We start from the raw sequence: 22,354 nt of genomic DNA, 5'->3' as shown, positions 1-22,354 counted from the left end.
GAACTCTCTCCCTTTCAACAGGCCTGTCTAGTCTTTCATCTATGTCTCCACAAAGAAACTTTTTTAACAACTAACCCGTTTCCTAATTCTTACAAGCGTAGATAACCAATAAAGTTGTTTTTTTAATGTTGGAATGAAATTTCTCATCTTCTTCATTTCTACATTTTGGCAACTATGAGACGGCGAACATTTTATACTACAAATAGAACAGCTGAAGAAGAATCTAAGTCGCCATCTTGTTGGCTAACAGCTTGTAAAAAATGAATATTTGAGATAAAAAAAGGTACTTATACAGTTTAATCAAGACATTAAAAAATGAAAATATCGAAAAAAAAGTTTATATTGTACGTATCCGTTTTGGATTGAAGATCTCAAAAAAAAATTTGATTTAATTTGATCGAGTAGTTTTTTTGTTTTTTTTTTTTACAGCGGAAAAATACATTCTTATGAGAGCGCGTTGAACTCAGCCATTATAGAATTTGTTAAACACACCACGGGGAGATAACTCCAGTTAAAGCTGCGACACTCCCTCCCCATCTTTAATACTAGCTTTTCTTCCTAAATATCGACCTTTTGCTCGGTATCATAACACATTGTTTTTTCGCTGTAAAAAAAAAAACAAAAAAAAAACTACTTGATGAAATTAGGTGACATTTTTTTTTCTGAAAACTTCGTTCCATAACGGGTACGTGCAATATATCTTCTTTTTTTTTTTTCAATTCTTAATGTCTATGATTAAACTGTACCAAAAAAGAAAAAAAGAGCATTTAAAACTATTTTAAAAAAAACAAAAAAAACAACAAAAAAAACAGCTAGGTAAATAGAAAAGTAACTTTTAATGACTATGGTAACATTTATTTATAGAAGATTTTTCCCCTTCGTCGTTTGTTTGCCTAACTGCACAATCTCCATAAGTTTTGGGTTTTTTTTAGTGTTCTTATTAATTTTAAAGCGTTTAATCAGTTCGAGAACAATTAGTGTCGAATGTTACGTGAGAACGAGAAACAAAATGGGCGACATGAGAGGGTCAGGGTCACTACTTCGGAGTCTTGATACTCGCTCAAAAATAGAAAATTAAACAAAATGCTGGTAGAAACCTACCCAATAAATGCCATAACATTTATAGGGTTTTTTTCTAGAAGTATTTTGCTTTATTTCCCAATCTTCGTCAAAATGTAACTATTGAATACAAGGAGGATTTATAATAAAAAGAAAAATTAAAAAAAAAAAAAATAAATAAATAAATAAATAAATAAATAGTATGAAAATACGAAACTTTGTCTTATTAAATTCGACCTAACTTTGCATCTTTTCAGATTTTTAGAGCTAGGCCGAAGTTAATAAGGTAAAGTTTCGTATTATTGTCAAGTTAAAATTGTTGAAAACCTATAAATGGATTCGAAGCCTAAACACAAGGAACCTCATGGCATGGAAAAATATGACTTGAAACATGGCGCCGCCGATTTGGGAGCTCTGAGCAACGCCCAACAAGAAAAACTTAACCATTTCAAAGTAAGATAGAAACGGGAAATTTATATGGATGCATTTAATGCCGTTATACAAACCGAATTTTAAGAAATGGCTGCTGTTGTTGTTGTTGCTAACAACAACAAACAAAATGTATTTACGTTTTTGTGTCACTAGGAAAAAAAATTTATATTTATTTATTGTTTAATTTTGCAATTTTAGATTGAACTTTAAAACCTTATGATTCTTAATGTTATTTTATCGATTTAATGTGGAAGTGATTTTATTTATTTAACTAAATGATTAAACAATAACTAAAGTGATATGCGGGTTAATTCTTATTTCAGTCACGTAATTTATTTTGAGCAATGGAAGTCAAAAATAAATTCAAAAAATAAATAAAAATAAAACAAAACAACCTACCCGAAATAATTTAATAAATTTTACTGTTTTATTTATTTACTTTTTAATTTTTTGAAGGTGGGGGTGGGGGTGTAATAAAAGATGTGTTTCTTTGAATTAGTGAACAAATATATTTTTTTGTTTGCTTGGAAAGTTAATTTGATATTTTTTCTACGACCTGCTCAGTCAGTGGGCCCCAGCGTAGTAGAAACACCTACAACCGCCCCATGTTAAGAACAACTTTTGGAATAAACACCCCCCCCCCAACCTCCCATGTTAAGAACGGCTTTTGGAATAAAACTCTCAACCTCCCCATGCTAAGAACGGCTTTCAGAATAAACACCCTCGACCTATTAAGAACGGCTTTCAAAGTTGGGGATGTTTATTCCGAAAGCCGTTCTTAACATGGCCAGGGGAGGGGGGGTGTTTTCCGAAAGCCGTTCCTAACATGGGGAGGTTGGGGGTGTTTATACTATGCTGGGGCTTTCTTTTCTATTCCTTTTAAACTCTTCCTCCCCCCTCCTTTTTTTTGTACTAGTGCAGTACTGCACTACTGCACTACTGCAGTAGTGCACTTATGATCCGTGCTGAAATAATGTTATTATTTAAAAGGCCGTTCTTAACATGGGGAGGGAAGGGTGTTTTGTAACTATTCTATACTTTAACCTTACAATTGAATAAAAAAAAAACATATCATAAAACTTTAAACTTGGAAATACGATTTTAAAAAAATAGCGCAGAGATCAGTAAGTGCACTACTAGTGCACTTACTGATCTCTGCGCTATTTTAAAAAAAAAAAAAAAAAATGCTAGTGCAGTGCACTAGCACTTTTTTTTTTTTTTTTTTTTCTTACAATTTTTACTGTCTGCTCGCTTGTGTCTCTATTTTGCTCATTGAGTATAATCTGGCGGTTTCTGTCGTTCGCCGGGCGGTGCCGAGCGAAACTCGAGGAAAAATGGGCTTTAAACTGTAGAAGTATCTAAAACCAATACTCTACTGATTATTATACTGCACCCAATATATGGTAGTGCTTTTAAAAGTAAATAAATATGAGTATGTGTGACTTGGGTGCGATCAGCTAGAATAAAAACCAAAACATTTAGCACTTCAGGACTAATCGTTACCATCTAAGCTAAGCATATAAAAACTTCAAAAAATAACATTGTTAAAAGTATAAATGTATATTTGTGCATGCATAGAAGTAACTCAGTATTAATGCTGGGGTCCATCCTGGGCCCAACTATCTTTCTGATCTACATTAATGATCTTCCAAATCACATCCTTACATCATTTGTAGACATTTATGCTGACGACACTACAATCTATGGTAGAACATCAAAGACCGTAAACGACCAAGTTCTCTCTGATTCTCTCTCCTCTGATCTTGAGCACGTGATACAATGGGGAAAGAAGAGATGGCTGGTTACTTTTAATGCATCTAAAACCAAGCGTTTATCTTTACATAATCAACGCTCTGATGCCAATCTGGCATCAATTGAAATGAACGGCTCTCATCTTGGGGAGGCTTCATGTTTTGACAAGCTTCTGGGCTTGACCCTTGCTCCCGACCTGAAATGGAACACGTACATTAAATCCGTTGCCAAGGTCACTGGAAAAATGGTAGGATTCTTCTACCGCTCTAGTAGATATCTCATTCCTGATGCAATATATAAAAGCCAGGTGTGGCCAATGATGGAGTACTGTTGCCACATCTGGGCAGGAGCTGTTAGAAGCAGTTTATCCTGCCTTGACAGAGTTCAAAATAGACTTTGTAGCTTAGTGGGATGCCCTTTTCTCTTCCCTGCAACCTCTTTCCCATACAAGAGACTTGCGAGCCTGTCTCTGCTTTATTGTTATTTTCGTGCCAAGTGCTCATCTGAGCTTCAATCTCTGGTCCTCCCTCGCCAAATTTTCACGAAAAACACTTGTCTGGCTGAAACCACTATCAATAATTTCCCATACTTTTTGTCTGTGCCTAGATTCCACAAACAAAGCTTCTTTCTTAGAATTGCACGCCTGTGGAACTTTCTTCCAATTGCCTGCTTTCCAGCTAACTCGTAAACATTGCTACAATGAACAACTACCAAGAGCTTCCATTACAGGATTTAGCATACACTTTTGATTTGAAGTTCAATATCCTTTTTTTTTTTTTTCTTTTTTTTTGCATCATCAATATCCAATTTCCCTTTATTCTATGTAGCTAAAATGATTTAAAAACTTTAAAAGCATTTAATTTTCTATGTTTATTACCTTTAGCAAATCAGGTGCAAACCTTTTATAATATTTGCTAATATTTTTCCTCTGAGGAGATGTATGAACATTGAAAACTTATGTGTTAACGAAATATATTTTACTATACTGTATTCTTTGTCTTGCATACAATAAAATCTCCATATTTGAAATTTAACTTTTTCAAATCACAAATTTTAAATTCCTAAATTATGATATGCAGAATCAGATTTTGCTTGCAAAGTATTTAATGAAACTGTAAGTGAGCCATAGAGCTTACTTCGTAAAAGTTAAAAAAATTGTGAGACAGAGTAATGGGGGGAAAAAAGGAAAATGATTTCCTGTGAAAGTGAAAAGTAGAAGATCCAAAGATGGTAAAATCCAAAAAAAAATGTTGGTAAAAGTTCAGTATCCAGAAGTAAAAATCCAAAGGAATAATAAAAAATAATAAATTTATATCCATATATCTTATATATTCATTCATTCAAGTGGTGTCCTACCTAGTACAGGCATTGACTGCTATGGCTCTCCATCCATCCATCTCCCTTGAGGCACTGTTGCCCAGGTATTCAGATTGTCAACATGTTTTTTTGCTGACATCCTCTGCTTCTTCTACCTATGATCTTTCCCATTAATTTTTGCTGGTTGTTGGAGAGTAGTTTGATGACGATCAGGTGCTGTCTATTATAGTAATCCTTACCGTTTGAGGTGTTCTGATTCAGAACACCATTCACGCTGTTTCTTGAATAAAGAGTCTGATATATTACCATAGTTTTCTTTGCAGTTTACAGACAGTACGTTGCAGTTTTTTTCTGTCCGAGCAGTGTCCATATTGGTTGATTATCCTGACCATTGCACCCAGATGTATCTTCTGCTCAGCACAATGAAATGCGAAACTATGAACCGAATTATTTTTGTTTGCTTCCATATTACATCAGTCACCTGCTTTCCATGACTTTACGTTATCCTGATCGGGCAGCTAAGTGGGTTCTTGAAATCAGTACTGTCCCACTATCCTTATAATTGTATATATAATTTTTAATAGAATTTTCTCTGTAATAATAAATACAAAATCTGCATGAATGAAAATATATATAAGCATATTTTGCAACCAAGCAAAGCCAGGCGCCCACTGATATTTCTAAGATAAAATCAATTTGAAAATTTTTGTTTACATCTGAAAAGACATGGTAATAGGTAGGGCAGATACAGTAACCTATTTACTTACCTCCCCTCAAGAGTAGAGTTAGGCCCAATGTCAATTTTTAATCTGGAGAAAATCCAGCTTCCCAAAAAAGAGAAACTGAATGGGAAATGAAGGAATCCTTCTAGAGCAAGGCAAATTTAAAATTGCCTCCCTCTTGGAAGATGTTTCCTTCATTGACTGAGCACATAAAATGTGATGTGTAGGATCAGGACAGGTACCAAATTTTGCTCACTGTGATGTTTAACATATTAGTTCCGACTATAAGATGTGCTGAATTGATATATGGTCCTAGATTTTAATTTTTGTTCCTTTTTTCTTCTTTTAGATAATAACCAGAGGAAAAAATGAGAAATACTTTCGTGAACATCCAGAAGTTGAATGTATGTTGGCAGATTTCCTAAGGTAATCAACAACTACAATATTTTGAGAAAAAAACTGTAGTTGAGTGTCGTCAATCTTCAATCTAACACGCAAAATTATATTCTCCGATTTTCAAGGTCAAACCAAAAAGCCATGCTTGATTCAGACTAACCTAAATTTCAAAATTTTTCCTTTCGCTACATTATTGGTACAGATATATTTTATTTTACTTTAGTTTTTTCTGATATACTTATTCCGGCTAAGAAAGCTGTTAAATTGAAGATGTTTTCCCTTGTTTGCCAAAACACATTAAAAAGAAGTTATTGTGTGTAATTACACTCGGTGCTCTACCTTGAGGTGTGTGTGTGTGTAAAAAAAAAAAAAATACTAAAAATTCTTTAGACTATATTGGGTTTCTAGAATTGTATGTCTAGGTTTCTTTCCTCTTATTTATTTACCTGTTTTGTACCTAAGGTATGTTAACCATTTTTTTAATGCATCTTTATTTGTATATAATTTTATATGCTATAAATATATGTATAGTTCTTGAAATAAGATTGTAATTTTTATCATTATTAATTTATTTATTTAAATATGTTAGTTTTTAATCTTCTATATTGTAAATTTCACCTGTCTGTTAATGGGAATGTATTGGCACTGGACCAGTGCCGGTGATAAACGTATCAAATTGATATCGTTAGAAAGAGCAACGTCTTGGATGAAAAATTGTAAAAAGGGGCCAAAAAGATTAATTCTATGAGGGTCAATTTGGCAGGTTTTTGCAAGGAGAGAGGGTACCTTTTTCCTCGGATTTCCAATGTTATTATTACATAATTTAAAAAGAATTCAATGTATTTATGTATATAAGTTTGGAGAAATGCTGACTCATCTTAACTGAAATGATGCCATCTCTCTTTAAAGGTGTTTATTATTACACAATGAAACTAAGTGGTTCTACAGTAGAAAACCAAAAAACATATTGATTTTCTAGTAATACAAAAGGAACCCATGTAATTGTCATGTGTCAAATAGTAAAATATCCCAGAATAAAAAAAAAACAATGGGGTGAAAAAAAATTATTAATGAAAATTGTTTTGATAAGGAAAACAGTTGACATGTTTACAAAACAAGTCAATGTATAAATTGAAAAATGCTGAGACATCTTACCGGAAATGATGTCATTTAATTTAACTGGCCATTTATATCAGTCCACTATTGTTTATATTGGGATTACCAAACCTTCATTTTTAGGGGGAGGTATAGGGCAAATATTGTCCGTTTTGTTGTCACACGGGTATTATTTTAAATTGGGGGTTGTTTGCTGGCCTAAGTTTTCACTTTGATCTGAAGTAATATTATACCCTAATCGCCTTGAACTTCCCTATCTTTGGTTTTTATGGTTGTTTTTACTTTTTTGGTTGTGACTACATTATCCATCTATTTTATTATTAAGCTTTATTTATTTATTTTATTCCTTGTTTTTTTAATCCGTTCATTTGCTTCCTGCTTTCAAATTATTTATTAGATATATGTCCATATGATTCAATTAACAGCCAGTGAACAAGTATACAGGCTTATTTATATGATTAAAATAAAGGTGGTATACTGGGAGTTAATTTTCCATTCTATTGTGGTGTCTGAAGTAATTACAGCAGCAAAGGTTTTCAAATCTATATATAAACTTAATTCCAGTGGTTGTCATTCTTTCATTTGGGTTGTTTATCTTTTCCTTAATACTAGAGTACAAACATATTTTACAGGTTTGTATGCTTCGTTATAGAGATAGGTTTTCTAGGCCATGTACATGCAAATGGGTACATAATGGCACATTTTTGTCTATATTGGTGGAGTATTCTGTTCCCAAAGCCCTCTAGGTAGAGTACTTAGTTATAGTTTGGGGTCAATTATGTGGTTGGTTCCTACAGCTTGACCACAGGTTATCGTACTTCCCTCTTCTTCCTTCAATCCCATCTCCATTCCTACTCCCTTCCTTCACCACATCTCCCTCCAAAGCCCCTACTGCTCACATTCACAAAGTATACACCCCACTTTCTTCCAAATACCACACCAGAATATCTTATAAAAGATTAATGTAATCTTGACTCTCTTTTCAATATCACTCCTTTTTTTGGTCTGATGAAATGGTCTCCTTGAATTAGGATTCCACTGAAACATGTAGGCACATATGCAACCGATAATGTTTGTATAATAAACAGGCTATATACCAGCTCAAAATGAAATCTACTACTGCTAATTATAACAACCTTAATTAAACTGTAATCCCAGCAGAAATCTGTTCTAGCAAAAATGTACATACCATTAACACTGTGAACGCCAGGTAAAATATATATTTATATTGTCACCACTTCAACATTAATAAAGGTTGGAATAGCTAACCACAATTCTTCCTTTAATAAAGAAATCACTGATAATAGCCAGGAAACTTCCCTAACACCTTAACTTAAATCTAAAAACATCCATTTCTCTATAAATTGGCCTATTCTTAAAAGTCAGTCTTATACTCCAGGTTCTAAGTCTTATCACATTTGCATATCTGAAGCTCTAAGTATAATCACTTCCCCCCAAATTATCAACTTAATTAATTCCAAGAGTGAACTTATTTCCCAATGTAAACATAAAAAAAAATTCAAATACAACCAATTTGAAATTACTTAGCTCTCCTCTTAAACCTACGGCTATAAATTTACTCTATATAAAAGATTTCTTCTAAATTTTTTTTTTTTTTTTTTTTTTTTGTGAGACAAAAGATGCTGCTATACACTAATATATGTATATGTATGTATCTATATATACATATGTATATGTTCATCTATATATCCCTCTGTCGTTGTAAATTTACAAGTGTATGTATCCCATTTGCTTGTGTATGAATTTTTTCCCTTTAATCTCACTTTTTTCCTATATTCTTTCACATTATTTTTTATTCTATATTTTTTTATATGTGTGTGTGTATACACATTTATACATTTATGTATGTATGTATATATGTGTATGCATACAATTATAATTTTTGCATTAATTCATTACACCATTGTATTCTCATCTTCCACTTCTTTCCAAATTTAAAATTAATCAACCTGAATTATATTCCTGTCCAGGTCAAATTGAGCCTTACTTACCTATGTTTATTTGTTCTAAAAATAGATTTAGAAAGATGACTTTCTACCTGCCCTTTCCCCCTTTCTTTCTCACCTCTCCCGCTCAATTATGTCTATCTCTCTTTCTCCCCTCTCCTTTCGAATTTTTTTTTTTTTTTTGTAATCTCATTTAAAATCTCCAGTTTAACACCTTTCATTTCCTTGATCAATTATTTAAAAAAAAAAAAAAAATGCTGCATATTTTCACTTCTTCATGACCTGGTGCTTTTTTTTTTTTTTTTTTTAGCTCCATTTTACCCTGTACATTTATATTTATATTTCTGTTTCCTTGTGGATTACCACTGGATTTTCAACAGAACCATTTCGCATTTTTCCTGTACTAGATTTTACCGCCATTCCGATCAAATCTTTATCATATCCTTTTTCTCCCTTTTTCTCATTTCTTGCTTTCCTAATCGCTTTGAATCCCTATAAACTGTATAAAAACTGTTAAATAACTTTTTATGCAAATATGATAAACTTCATATTATTTGTTTCATGTGATGCATTAACCTGCAAAATTTATCATATATTTTGCAATCCTATTCCCTCTGATGAGAAGAATTCCACTCTTCGAAACTTCATGGAATAAGGTTTTTCTTGTTTTATTTGTACTCCCTGTCGAATAATTAAAATTTTGTGTTTGTAAGATATATATATATATATGGTGGCCCAAAAGTAGATTTACAGTTATTAAATTATTGTTTGAATTTTTGCGATGAGTGCTGATTTAAGAAGTCCCCGTCATGGTTTATTTGAAATAAATTTAACTATTTTTGTTTATTTGAAGTCAAAAGTATGATTATGCTGCAATAAATGAGAGAATAATGGATTCAGAGAATTGCTATTTCTTATACCTCTTATGTTCATTGACCCTTTTCTCTAATCTGCATTGGGTTTCACCAACGTATATATGATAGCAATTTTGGCAAGGAACAGTGTATATGCCTGCATTAGTAACTGGTTTGTTTTGGAGATGTTTTGTTTTTAATGTTTGTCTTATAGTTTATGATGTGGTTTGTATGATTGGAATTCCTAGTTTGTTTAGTGTGTTGCAAATTATTGTATTATTGGTGTGTAGGTAAAAGATGTCTGTTTATGAAAGAACTGTCTGGAGTATATGATTTTTGTTTATTTATCCTGGAAAATATTTGTGTGGCTTTTTTCTTAGTATTTAATATAAAATATGTGGCATATTGCAACACTTCCTATAATAATTAATACATATAATAAGGCAATAAATTACATAACAAAAATGCACTTGTTTTATTTCAGTTACACAACCATATTTGAATTATAATTAACATATTTGTTGAAAAAATAAGTATGAATTGTATCATATCTTTTTGAAATATATTAACAGCTACATGACGTTATAAAGAAAAATTTTCCTCTTTTTAGCAACGCTGTATCCCCTTCTTTTTTTTTTTAATTTCCAATGACATTTTTCATTTCTCAAATGAAACAGGGTCATACATTTCATTACATCAAAAATATATTTTCAAATATTTGTAATGAAGTTTTGTTTTCTTAATTTCATTCATCCAGAGGAAGTCTTAAAACACACACACACATATATATATATATATATATATATATATATATATATATATATGCAGATACACACACACATATATATATATATATATATATATATGCAGATACACACACATATATATATATATATATATATATATATATATATGCAGATACACACACATATATATATATATATATATATGCAGATACACACACACACATATATATATATATATATGCAGATACACACACACATATATATATATATATGCAGATACACATGCACACACATATATATATATATATGCAAGTACAGGCACACATATATATGTATACATGCAAGTACAGGCACACATATATATGTATACAGATACACACACACACACACACACACACACACACACACACACACATATATATATCTGTATGCAGATACACACACACACACACACACACACATATATATATATATATATATATATATATATATATATAGCATGGGTGCCCGGCGTTGCCCGGGTGTTTGGAGGTGTATGCTGAGCAAAAAAAAAAATAAATAAAATAAAGGTCAATTTTTTTAACTGTGACTCCTATTATGACCCCTTAACATTTATTGTTTTGGGCTCAAATTCAGTTATTAAGTTAGATCCATGTCCAAGGAACCTATATCTAAAATTTCAAGTGTTTAGACCCAAAATTGTCGGAGGAGTTTGGTAGAGTTCTCAAGTCAAATCATTGAACTTTGACCCCTTAGCAGTCAAATTTCTGGCCGAAAACCGGTCACATCGATTTTTCCAAATTTAAGTACCCTGTATATCAAATTTGGAGTCTGTAGACTAAAAATTGACAGAGTTATTGCGTAGGGAAATGTACACAGACACACAGACAGACACACACACACAGACACGTTCACGTTTATAGATATACTAGCATTTCGGCCCGGCGTTGCCCAGAGGTTTGGAGGTGTATGCTGAGCAAAAAAAAAAAACAACAAAAAAAAAATCAATGTTTTAGCTTTGACCCCTATTATGACCCCTTAACATTTATTGTTTTGGGCTCAAATCAAGTTATTAAGTTAGATCCATATCCAAGGAACCTATATCTAAAATTTCAAGTGTTTTGACCCAAAATTGTCAGAGGAGTTTGGTAGAGTTCTCAAAGGTCAAATCGTTGAACTTTGACCCCTTAACAGCCAAATTTCCGGTGGAAAACTGATCACATAGATTTTCCCAACTCTCAGTAACCTATATATCAAATTTCGAACCTGTAGACTAAAAATTGACAGAGTTATTGCGTAGGGAAATGTACACAGACACACAGACACATTCACTTTTATAGATATATAGATATATATGCATTTTACATATGCAGATACACACGCAAACACGTGTGTGCAGATACACATACACACATATATACATGCTATATACTTGTTGGAGTACTCCTTTTTTCTTTTCTTCCTTGGAGTTAAGCCTCCAATAATTAGTTTGTACGCTAATTTTTTAGGAACTCTTTTTTTATTTTCGATGCTCTTCTTATTCTTTTGTTCCTTATTTTTATTCCTTATTTTTCCTAAGCTATCCCCTACATTTTTTTCTAAAATATTTAATATATTCTTTTCTACCCAATTTCGATCCTACTCGGTACATTTCTTTTGCCTTTGACATTTTTCTGTTGTTCTCACCTTCCTCTCCTTTCATCGTATTCGGCCCGCAACTCTTCCATTTCTAATCTAAAATGTATTTAAAATCGATGTTATCTATTTTGCCCATATTTTTGTCTAATACTAATTTTTTCCTCTTCTTCTGATGAAAAACATTTAGCTTTGAAATGCCATGGTGTAAAGATGTTCCTCTCCCCTTATCTCCCTTTCACTTATTGTAATCATCTTTAACCTTGTTGACATGATAATGTAACAAAGTTTTTATGTAAGTTTAATCCTTATCTCCTTAGCTTTTCTTAGGTGACTTCATACATGTCCCATTATTCTTACTTTAACATCAATTATATATTATTTTTATTTGTTCGTTACTATAAATCAATTAACATTAAAAGAAAAAAAAATGTTGCATGAACGGTAACTCTTGTCTCTCATTAGTCTAGTTATTTCAAGCACCACAAAAAGGCATGATCTATAAGTGTGAGCCACGTGACATCCAGCTGTAAGGTTCTGCTGAGAGACAGCTATTATACAACGTGATACAAGGTGATGTGTAAATATCTCCACTGGAACATCTCTAAAAAATTGAATATCGAATGCAGCTGCAAGCCCTGGGAACAGATATAAAGAACAAAAATTGCAAATAAGTAATACACAATCCCTACAACTATGTACCTAGAAAATGGAGCTATGAAACTTGACATAGTTATATGGCAAGAAGAAAGGAGCAACCTTAGTAGAAGTTAATGTCCCCATTGATTCTGGGTTAAACAGAGTTGAGGGGAAAAGATAACAAAACACCAAATTCTTATGTATGGCATGAAAAGAAAACTGGAATCATAGGAAGATCTCTATCATACCAGTAATTACAGAAGCAACCAGACTCGTACAAAGAATTTAAAAAACTACCTGGCAAATATACTCGGTAAACCGTGAGTGCAAGAGAGATTAAAACAATTGCACATAAAGAGATGGTTAGAATCTTTAAAAGATTTCTTGGTTGGAATATCTGAGCTGGTGAATGTTTGGCATCTGGTAGGATGCCCCATCCCTAGCTTGAACAAACTGATTAGAAAATTAAAAGTAAAATTTTTTTTAAATTCTTAAACTGAATTTGGAGTTAACTTTTATCATCTTGTCATACTTTTCAAGTCAGATTAAGTAGCAATCCGTTTGACATATTAATACTTGATTTGAACTAGCTTATTTTTTTTTTTATTCTACTAAAATTGCTGGCAAAAATATTTTATTTTGCATGTTTTTTTAGTTCTTGTCCAGAATTCACCCTATAATATTAAATATAAAAATATGTATGATGCATATACCCATGATGAAACAAAAGTATCATATTCCAAAAATTATGTAAAATGATCTAGTAGTGTTATTTTTACACTAGCATGATGGGGGCCTTGCCTGGTTGTAAAATACGCTTAAATTAAAATATGTTTATGTAGATTTCGTATTTATTATTACAGAGGAATTTATATATATTATTACGAATTTCATTATTATTACGAATTCTTATTAATAAAAAAAATGCAAACAAAATAACAACAATACTTTCTTGAGTTATAATTGAACATAATGACACGTGTGCCCTGGGTTCGGTACACCTTGCTGAAATAAAAATATGGGGAGACTCTTTCAAACCCGGAAATACATAGTAGACGAACGAACAGCGTATGAAAATAACAAAAACACAACACACAATGGTAACTTTCGAAGTTAAATTTTATTATAAAACACTAAACTATGTTAGGGATGGGATCAAATAGAATAAAAAACATAAAACAAATTACAAGGATGTGGAAGGGGTGTCTTTATTTACTATCTGAAAATACCAACGAGAAATATATGAATACAAAAAAAATATATTAGTCCAAACGAAACAATGGCAATATGAACTCGTTGACTTTAATATATGAGAGAGAGGTAACTCACGGTTTTTGTGTTTCTTTTCTCTTTGTTTTCTTTTAACTTTCAAAGTTTTTATTCGCCTTGGGTGACAGTTTATAACATGCGATATTCCTGTATCCATCCAACGTTTTGGTTATTCCTGAAGTATCATGTCTCCTGTGTTCGTGAAATTAACATCCTGTATTTCGACGACAATGACTTATTCTCCCAGGCATTATTTCTTTCCTTTCATTGTTGATGGGTGGGGGGGTGATATTTCCCACTCCCTCTGTCGCTGAGGTGAGAATTTTGTCCACGCCGCCAGCTCGGCACAACGCCCAGGCAGTATCTGTGTTGTACCAAAAGGTCTCTCTTCCTCCTTTTTCTTTTTCTCTCTCTCTCTCTCCCTCTTCTCTTCTCAATACATTTCTTATCTTTCTCTTTTCTTTCTTTGTTGCTTAGCAACTAGTAGGGTTCAGGTTAAAAAGTATGTGTTGACCTGGTCATCTCGTTGACCGGGTCATGCTTGTTAAAAGGCTTTTCTCACCTCTCTCTCTCTCTCTCTCTCAGAAATCATGTTCATTTTGCCTTGGTGATAAAATATAAAAATAACTAAAAACCAATACATTTCTCGTTTGCCTAAAATTGAATATTTCAATTTTTATTTAAATACATAATCCAATTTATGGGTTATGTCACCATATATATATATATATATATATATATATATATATAATACTGATTTCCCAAGTTTAAAAAATAAAATGACTTGATACCATCAGCTGGAATCGAAACTAAAACATTTAGTGCTTCAGCTGCATTCCCTACCATTTTAGCTATCAACAAATAGATAAGATTAAAAATTAAACCACTTTAAGCTATGAATGAATTTTCATATGCGCAAAACTAATAGAAATATGTCGGCAAGATGAAATTAACATTTTGCATTTCAACATATTTCTATACACATAATTCATCCATCCAAACAAAGATTTTTCTCGTTATAAACCATCCTTGGTGTATGGTTACTTTTTCATAGTTTAAGAGTTTATTAATTAAATTTTTTACATACAGACACATGCACATATCTACATCTACTCTTTTATTTATATAGATAAAAAAATCAAAGTTTATAAATAACCAAGGAGGGATTATTTTGCCCGCCATTTTGAAAAAAGATCTCAAGACACGAAGATAACTCGGCACTAATTCAAACTTGCGGAATTTATATTGTAATGGCTACAAATTCCCATTAAACACTTAAAAATGAGTTGTTTTCTTTTTGTTGTTTTTTAACATAAAACTAAATAATTGATCAATTTACATGATTGTTGAAATACGATATTTTCGTTTCGTCATAGGTACGTACATCATACAGATTTTTCGTTATTTTTTTTTTTTTTTTTTTTTTTTTTTTAATATAGGGTGAATTCTGGACAGGAGGCTTTTTTATTTCTGAAAATAATTAGGTAAAAACTTGTAGACATATTTTCCCTTCCTCCCTGAATCTTATATATTAAAGGGAAGCAATCATGAAATGAGTTATTCCCCTTGGAGTCTGCAAAAGTGAATGTTTGGAAACACTTATTTTTAAGTAGTAAAAAGCCTCAATTACTAAAAGCAAAAAATTTCAATGATTGTCCAAAATTCTCCCATATATTAAGAAAAATCTGTGCTTGTCTAGCATTTAACTTAATTAATAAAACAAAAATACAAAAAAATTGTTGTGTATACCTGTTACAGAACATAAATGTTATATTCCAAAAATCACGCCAATTGATACATTTAAGTAAAAAAAATTTTAACTAAGGAAATCAAATTTTATGATGAAACAAGGATGGTGTGTCTCTGACCTCCCTCTTTAATTTCATCACTGGTTACCTCCCTCTTAACAACCTCTTTAGAAATAAAGATCAAAATTAGCCTATTGATAGTAAATCGCTAAAAATCGTAAAAAAATTATTTTCTATATAAAAAAAATACTTGATCAATTTACGTAATTTTTTAAATATGACATTTTCGTTCCGTGATGAGTAGGAAGACAAAGATTTTTCTATATTTTTGTTGCGTTCAATTAGATAGAATTCTGGACAACAATCGAAAAATCTGTATAATGTACATACCCATAATGAAAAGAAAATATTATATTCCACAAATTATGTAAATTGATCAAGTAATTTATTTATTATAAAGGAAACTATTTTAAAGCGAATTTGAGTTTTTCTAATGCTCCTCTCCCTATGTTAAGAATAGCTTTCTAAAATATCAAGTTTGAATTATTTGGCATTCTCTTCCTTGTTTTTAGTCTGTTTTTAAGATGCCACAACGATATTGTCACTGTTTGCTTAGTCACAAAATTTGATTTTATTATCTATCTATCTATCAGGCTGCTAAGTGGTTAAAATTGAAAAATTGGTACTTGGAGGTCATCATGAAGCATGACAGCTTATATTAGTAAAACACACATTGAATAAATGGAAATTTTTCATTCAAATTTTACTGTTTTAGGTGTTCTTGGTTTGTCTGTTATTTTCAAGCTCTTCTTTAGAATAGAGAACCTAGCATTTATTTCTTGTGTAGTTTTGTTTGGATTTCTTTGATTTCAACATAAAATTAACACATTGAAAACTGGAAAATTTTCATGTATACGATTTGTTCTGTTTGTGTTTTTTGTCTGCCATTTTCAACCTAATATTTAGAATAGAAAAACTAGCATTTATTTCTTGTATCTGAAGTTCTGTTTTTTTTGTTTTGTTTTGTTTTTAAATGGACTCAGTAACTGGACTATTTTTTGAACATGTGTTCATTGGTAAGTTTTTAAGTTAGGAATCTTATTAACAGCATATATTACAAGGCCTTTTTGTTTAAGCTGATCCTGTATTTCAGTTAATTTGCTAAGAGAGAGTGATTAAAGTGAGAGACTATATTTCTGTTAGTTGTAATGATTGTCTTAACAGCCTGTTGGGAAAATAGTCATTTCTTGATAGTTACAAATGCAATGTATGTATGAAACATGATTGTGACTAAACCACATTCCCTGACATCAGCAATCATATTTACTCCTGAATCTCACAAGACTAAGAAAACTTTGAGATTTTATACTCATCCAGAACATTGTGTAATTCTTCACTTATTCTTGCATCTGTTTGTGCACTAGGGAATGGAACAACTCTAAGTACAGCTCTGCACTGTTCAAAGTTATTTGTAACCAATGACCTGTCAAACTCGGAAAAGGAGTATTATTTGTAGTAGCTGTTCAAATGTTTGTAGTCAAAGAAATGCTGCTAATTTCATCAAGAGACGATTGAATTTAAACATTTTCTTTTCTTTTGTAAATATATCTGAAATTATTTTTTTCAGTGAAGTACTTTTTTTATTTTTTGATAGAATATTGTAATTTGGACAAAGTTTTGCAATAAGCCTATTAAAGCTAATGTCAGATGTTACAGAATATTGTTGGCTATCAACTAGCGATCATTTCTCTTATCAGATAATGGATCTATCCCATGATTTTCTTCTTGGTCAGTATTCATTCTATAGCAGTTGTTTCACTGGAGACTCGTACTTGCTACCATTCGATTCTAAAATGTCTATTCCTGAACATTCATTCTGTTTCTTTTTCTTATCTGAAACTTGTGTGTCTTCTGGACGAACTTTTCTAAGATGGTTTAACATATTTGTCGTAAAAATTTTGTTTTGTTATCCTTTGATATGATGGCTTGACATAACTTGTACAGCTGAATTCTTACGCTTGGGATTGATATCAAAATACTTCCAGCAGAAACTGGTTGACATAATGGTTGATGGTTGTTGTTAATATATATATTTAAATTACTGTTGTGGGGTACGAATCACCCCTATTTGAGAACTAATTGGAATTAACCAGTCCTATAAATACCACTGGTTTCGGAGATTAGATGGAGACATTCATACCATGTTTAACCGCATGCTACGAACACGTTCCTCATATACCACTTCAGTGGCTCCTGTATTCTTTGATAAATACATATTATATTTTATACACTTTACACTACTTGTGGTTTCTTTCATTAGTGACCCCTAGCATGGGCCTACAACAACTACTTATTCTGATATCTAATTAGTAATTTATGTCAATAAAATATGCATTATTTAAACCAGAAAAATAAAATATATATATATATAACGGTTGCAAGAGTACAAAAATGAGGAACAAGAATATGACTGATGAAGACGTGATTACAATTTACTGTACAATTCCTCAACATAAAAACTGAAAAATGAAGTAATAATTTTCTTTGACAGTGATTTAAAGTAAAAAATAATAATTTTAATTCGATAAGACGTGAAAAGAGTGAAATTTTTTATATGCTTCCCTCTATTTGCTTCAAATTCAGCCCATTTGCAAAAGGCTACATGTTAGCAGTGCACCATGCCTGTTATTTGATAATATGGTGTAGACAGTGCATGTCCCTCCAGTAAATTTCCGTCGGCAAGCAGTTAACTTGTCTTTGTTTACAATACAATTAAATTAATATTCGTACCGTTTATGACAACAAAATTTGCATTAGAAAACCTGTTAATCGACTGATTAATCGGTAATCGACTGATTAATCGTAATCAACTGATTGCTTTTCGTTTCATCCCTATTTATATTTTGATTATTCAGACTACTGTTCTCATCTTGGGTGTTATTTTCACAACGTTTTGGTCAGTGTAACCTCCAACCTTTTTCAGGTGCTCGTGTCGAACTTTGAAATCTTATGGACCTGTGGCATAATGGATAAAGTACTAAGCAGCCAGTTGGGTTGAACCAGTTTCTTCCAAAAGAAATATTAAGTCTACAGTTGCATGCATGATAAAGTACTGGGTAAAATTCAGTTATAAGTGACACTCTTCTGGAGCTTGAAGGTTCAATCCTCAGTGCAAGCAATACTCATAATACAGTTGTAAATTACTTAAGACTTCTATCCGGTCATGGCTGATGGAATGAGAGCATGCTACTCTCATGGATTAAATAAAGGGTTCCATTCGAAATTCTGGACAGATTCCAAAATTTGACAGGCAAAAGACTGAAGGTTGCATTTACCAAAATGTTGTGAAACATGGCATTCAAGATGAGAACAGTAGTCTAAATAATACAAATTATCAATCCTCATTTCAAAAACTTGGAAACATAAGCATTAAAAAATTTATTTAAAAAAAAAAAAAAAAAGACTGTCAACCTTGTTGTTTATTTACTGTTTTCCTTCATAATAAGTGGTGATTCCTTTGTAAAAAAAAAAATAAATAAATAAATAATAAAATAAAAATAATATAAAACAAAAAAACTGGGTGAAAAAAATAAAACAATTTAAAAACGTTGCCCCTTTTTTGAGCAATCAAAAAAAAACATACACAATAAATTGTTTGTAAAAATAATATTGAAGTTTGTTCTGTTCATTGAGTCACTACATACGTCAGCATTCGGGAATCTCTGTAAGTACTGAAATTCTTTGGATATCTATTCTGCATAAACACCATGGATTGTTGCATTAAAGTCGATTCCTTCTGAATGTAAGTATTTTGTTTTCTTTCTAGTGAAGTCCTGTTAAAACAGCCAGAAAACATCCGTGAATTTGCTGCTGGTAATTATACATTTAACATCTTTATTAATTTATTTTATTTTACTAGAATTAACAAGCCCATTATTCTAATGAATTTAAAGTCAAAACTATAATTATTTTGTTATGGTAATGTTTTAAGCTCTATTTTATAAGAAAGTCTAAATAGATCATTTTATAGAATCTCATGCTGAAGATCCCAAAGTTTTGGTTTCAATTTTCAGTCATGGCATTGGCTTTATTTAAGAGCAACTTATTTTTTGCTATTAATACAATTCTCCATTTCTAAAAATATTTACAATCGCTGATGTTTTGAAAATTCTGCAATGTATTAATTACGTTTTTTAAACAATTGTGACTGGTCAGTGAATAGACAGAGAGACTAAATCTCTTGCTAGTGTTGCCCGATTGTAAAATATTCTTAAATATGTGTCGTTTGCGTGACACTGCTGTCCCAACTTTCACTTTCTGGTTACCACTTGACGCGTCTTCTCTCCCCTCCAAAACGAACTTCTGCAACTTTAGCTTTTCTCTCCCCGAATCCGACTTTTCTCTTCTACAAATACAACTTCTCTGCTTGCAATCTAACTTCAGAATGCCTTCCTTCCCCAAATCACTCCTCTTTTATCTCCAATCAGGAGCATCTCATTTGCATACCTCGTGGTCACCCTGTAGGCATATAAGGAAACAGGGCAGCCATTTTTGTTTCTTTCTTCTTCATTATGAACACGAGGTAAGCCACACAAAAACGCGGTCGGTCGTTCTTGTTTCTTTTTTCTTCATTTACACCACACGCCCCCCTGATCTTCGAGATCAATAGGATACTTCGTAATCCTCCATCCAAGCAGGCCGCCTCCTCTCACGTCGAGGCCTCTGGGGGACAACTTCTCGGGGGTTAACGTTTTCAGGTTCACTACAACATGGGCCTAAGTCAGGTCGAGCAGCATCATTTACTTCTCGGTGGCCCTCGATTTCCCCTTCTTCATTGCCCTCACTGCATACCGGCAATGTCACACGACGCAGGTCTAAGATATGCCGGGGAACGCCATTCACCATCACATTGTTCTTCGACTGCAATCCTGTTTTCAACGAGTGGTACACTGTGCATTGGGGGGTTTCACCCACACCTCTTCACCTACTTTGATAGTGGCTTCTTCACTCTCAATTCCTGCTGTTTTGTTGCACGGATGCCGCCACTTATATGTGAAAACGGCCCTATGAGGCACAGTTGTCTCATCTTGTTTGGTCTTCGGTGAGATGTTATACCAAAACACCGCCTCTATGGGTGATACGTTGCTTTTTTTCCGCAGCGGCTTTAATGGTGCGATGATTCCTCTCCACTATTCCGTTGCCACTCGGCCGATACGCTGCTCTGAAAAATTGCCTTACTCCCCACTTATCGCACACCCCTTTAAAGATCGGAAAGCGGGGCCATTGTCCATTAAGAGTTCCTCAACCGGCCCTCTCTCCAAAAATATCTCCTTGATGACCCCTCCGATCGCCCATGCAGCTTCTGCCCTGATCTCTCTCCAGATGGCAAACCTTCCCGGTCCACAATCGACCATCGACAGATACAATTTGTGGCGATAGTGTGTCACATCAATGGCCAATCGCTTCCAGTCCTCCGCAACGTGTAGCTCTCCTGCTTCGTGTCTGGACAGTCCAGGGTCAATTGATTGGCACTCTTGACAGTTCTCCACCACCTCCCTAACCTCCTCCTTGGTGGTCTCCGGGTAAACCTCTCTGGCTAGGAATAACGTTCGTTCTCGACCAAAGTGGTGCATTTCGTGTGACTCTTTGACTTCTTCCCCTGCACAGCATACCGAGGAGACCTCCTTTCCCTCCTGCAGCCAGGCCTTCTTCACGCGTGTCATCGAATCCGCCTTGTTTTTTTCTGACGGGACCAACACAACAGATACTCTCAACTGGAATTCCGCTATCAGGTCGGTGAGCGCTCCGAGTCTGCGCTTGATCAGCATTTCCGCAGCACCCCTGGTCTTAACTCTCTTATCGCCAGTTACTGCCGACCGAATCCACGACGCTACCGTTGCCGAATCGGTTTTGACTTCAATTATTTTCAATCCCCATTTCAGGGCCAGATTGATTCCTTTTATAGCGGCATCTAGTTCTGCTACGTTGATATGGGAGAAGTCGTTGTTTTTTCTTAGCCACGCCGCATCCTCCACAGTTACACCTCCTATCTCTAGTATGACGCCCAACGCCAGGTTACTGCCATCGCACCAAACCACACCCGCGTCTTCGCCGCTGACATACCATTTCCCTTTCACTGGGTCCTCATTCCTCACTCTCGCAATGACTTCTTGCAGCATGTTCATGACCTCCTTCGTCACACGGCCCTCCCAGCCATCAGTGCCTGTTTGTCGTTTAATAAAGCTGCATGCTATCCTTAGCCAGCCAGCGATAGGATAGTGCCCGACCAGCCTCCCGCAGACTGAGAAGAGTTCTCGCCTCGTCAGCTCAGATCCGACTTCGGGTATTGCATTCCCTCGTTCGAAGACAAGGCTTTCTTTTCCATCTTGCCTTAGTTTCAACCCCAGCACCGCTCCTCCATCTAGGGCCTCCGCCGGTTTTGCAGTTAACCAATACTTCTCGACATGGCTTCTTACTTTCTCTGCTGTCACCTCTGCCTCCTCCACCAGGATGTCGTCAATGTACGAACTAGTGGCCTCCTCCACTGTACAGTCTTTGCTCAGCACTGTCTTCAGCACGGCAGTCATAATTTTGGGGGCTGAACTCAGCCCAAAGCCTAACCTCGTCAGACAATACACCCGCCCCTTGTACCGGACCAGTTGGTACTGCCAGAGTTTTTCATCTACATGGATCTGCAGATAT

At 33.6% G+C, this 22,354-nt stretch overlaps 1 protein-coding gene across 1 annotated transcript in view; it reads left to right on the top strand.

Moving 5' to 3' along the window:
• The first annotated feature begins 1,317 nt into the window (after window positions 1-1,317).
• LOC145286233 (RIIa domain-containing protein 1-like) overlaps window positions 1,318-22,354 on the top strand; it is a 31,602-nt gene continuing 10,565 nt past the window's right edge. The window contains exons 1-3 of the mRNA XM_080135053.1: window positions 1,318-1,512; window positions 5,632-5,708; window positions 19,479-19,525. Of these exons, the coding sequence (XP_079991179.1) occupies window positions 1,393-1,512; window positions 5,632-5,708; window positions 19,479-19,525 (244 nt within the window). The 5' untranslated portion in view covers window positions 1,318-1,392. The remainder of the gene's footprint in view (window positions 1,513-5,631; window positions 5,709-19,478; window positions 19,526-22,354) is intronic.

This window comes from Euprymna scolopes, chromosome 10 (genome assembly GCF_053919585.1).
Source record: "Euprymna scolopes isolate OS-2025 chromosome 10, ASM5391958v1, whole genome shotgun sequence".
Classification (NCBI taxonomy): Eukaryota; Metazoa; Mollusca; class Cephalopoda; order Sepiida; family Sepiolidae; genus Euprymna; species Euprymna scolopes.
The sequence above is the reverse complement of the archived record's forward strand: the minus strand, read 5'-3'. Positions and strand labels throughout refer to the sequence as shown.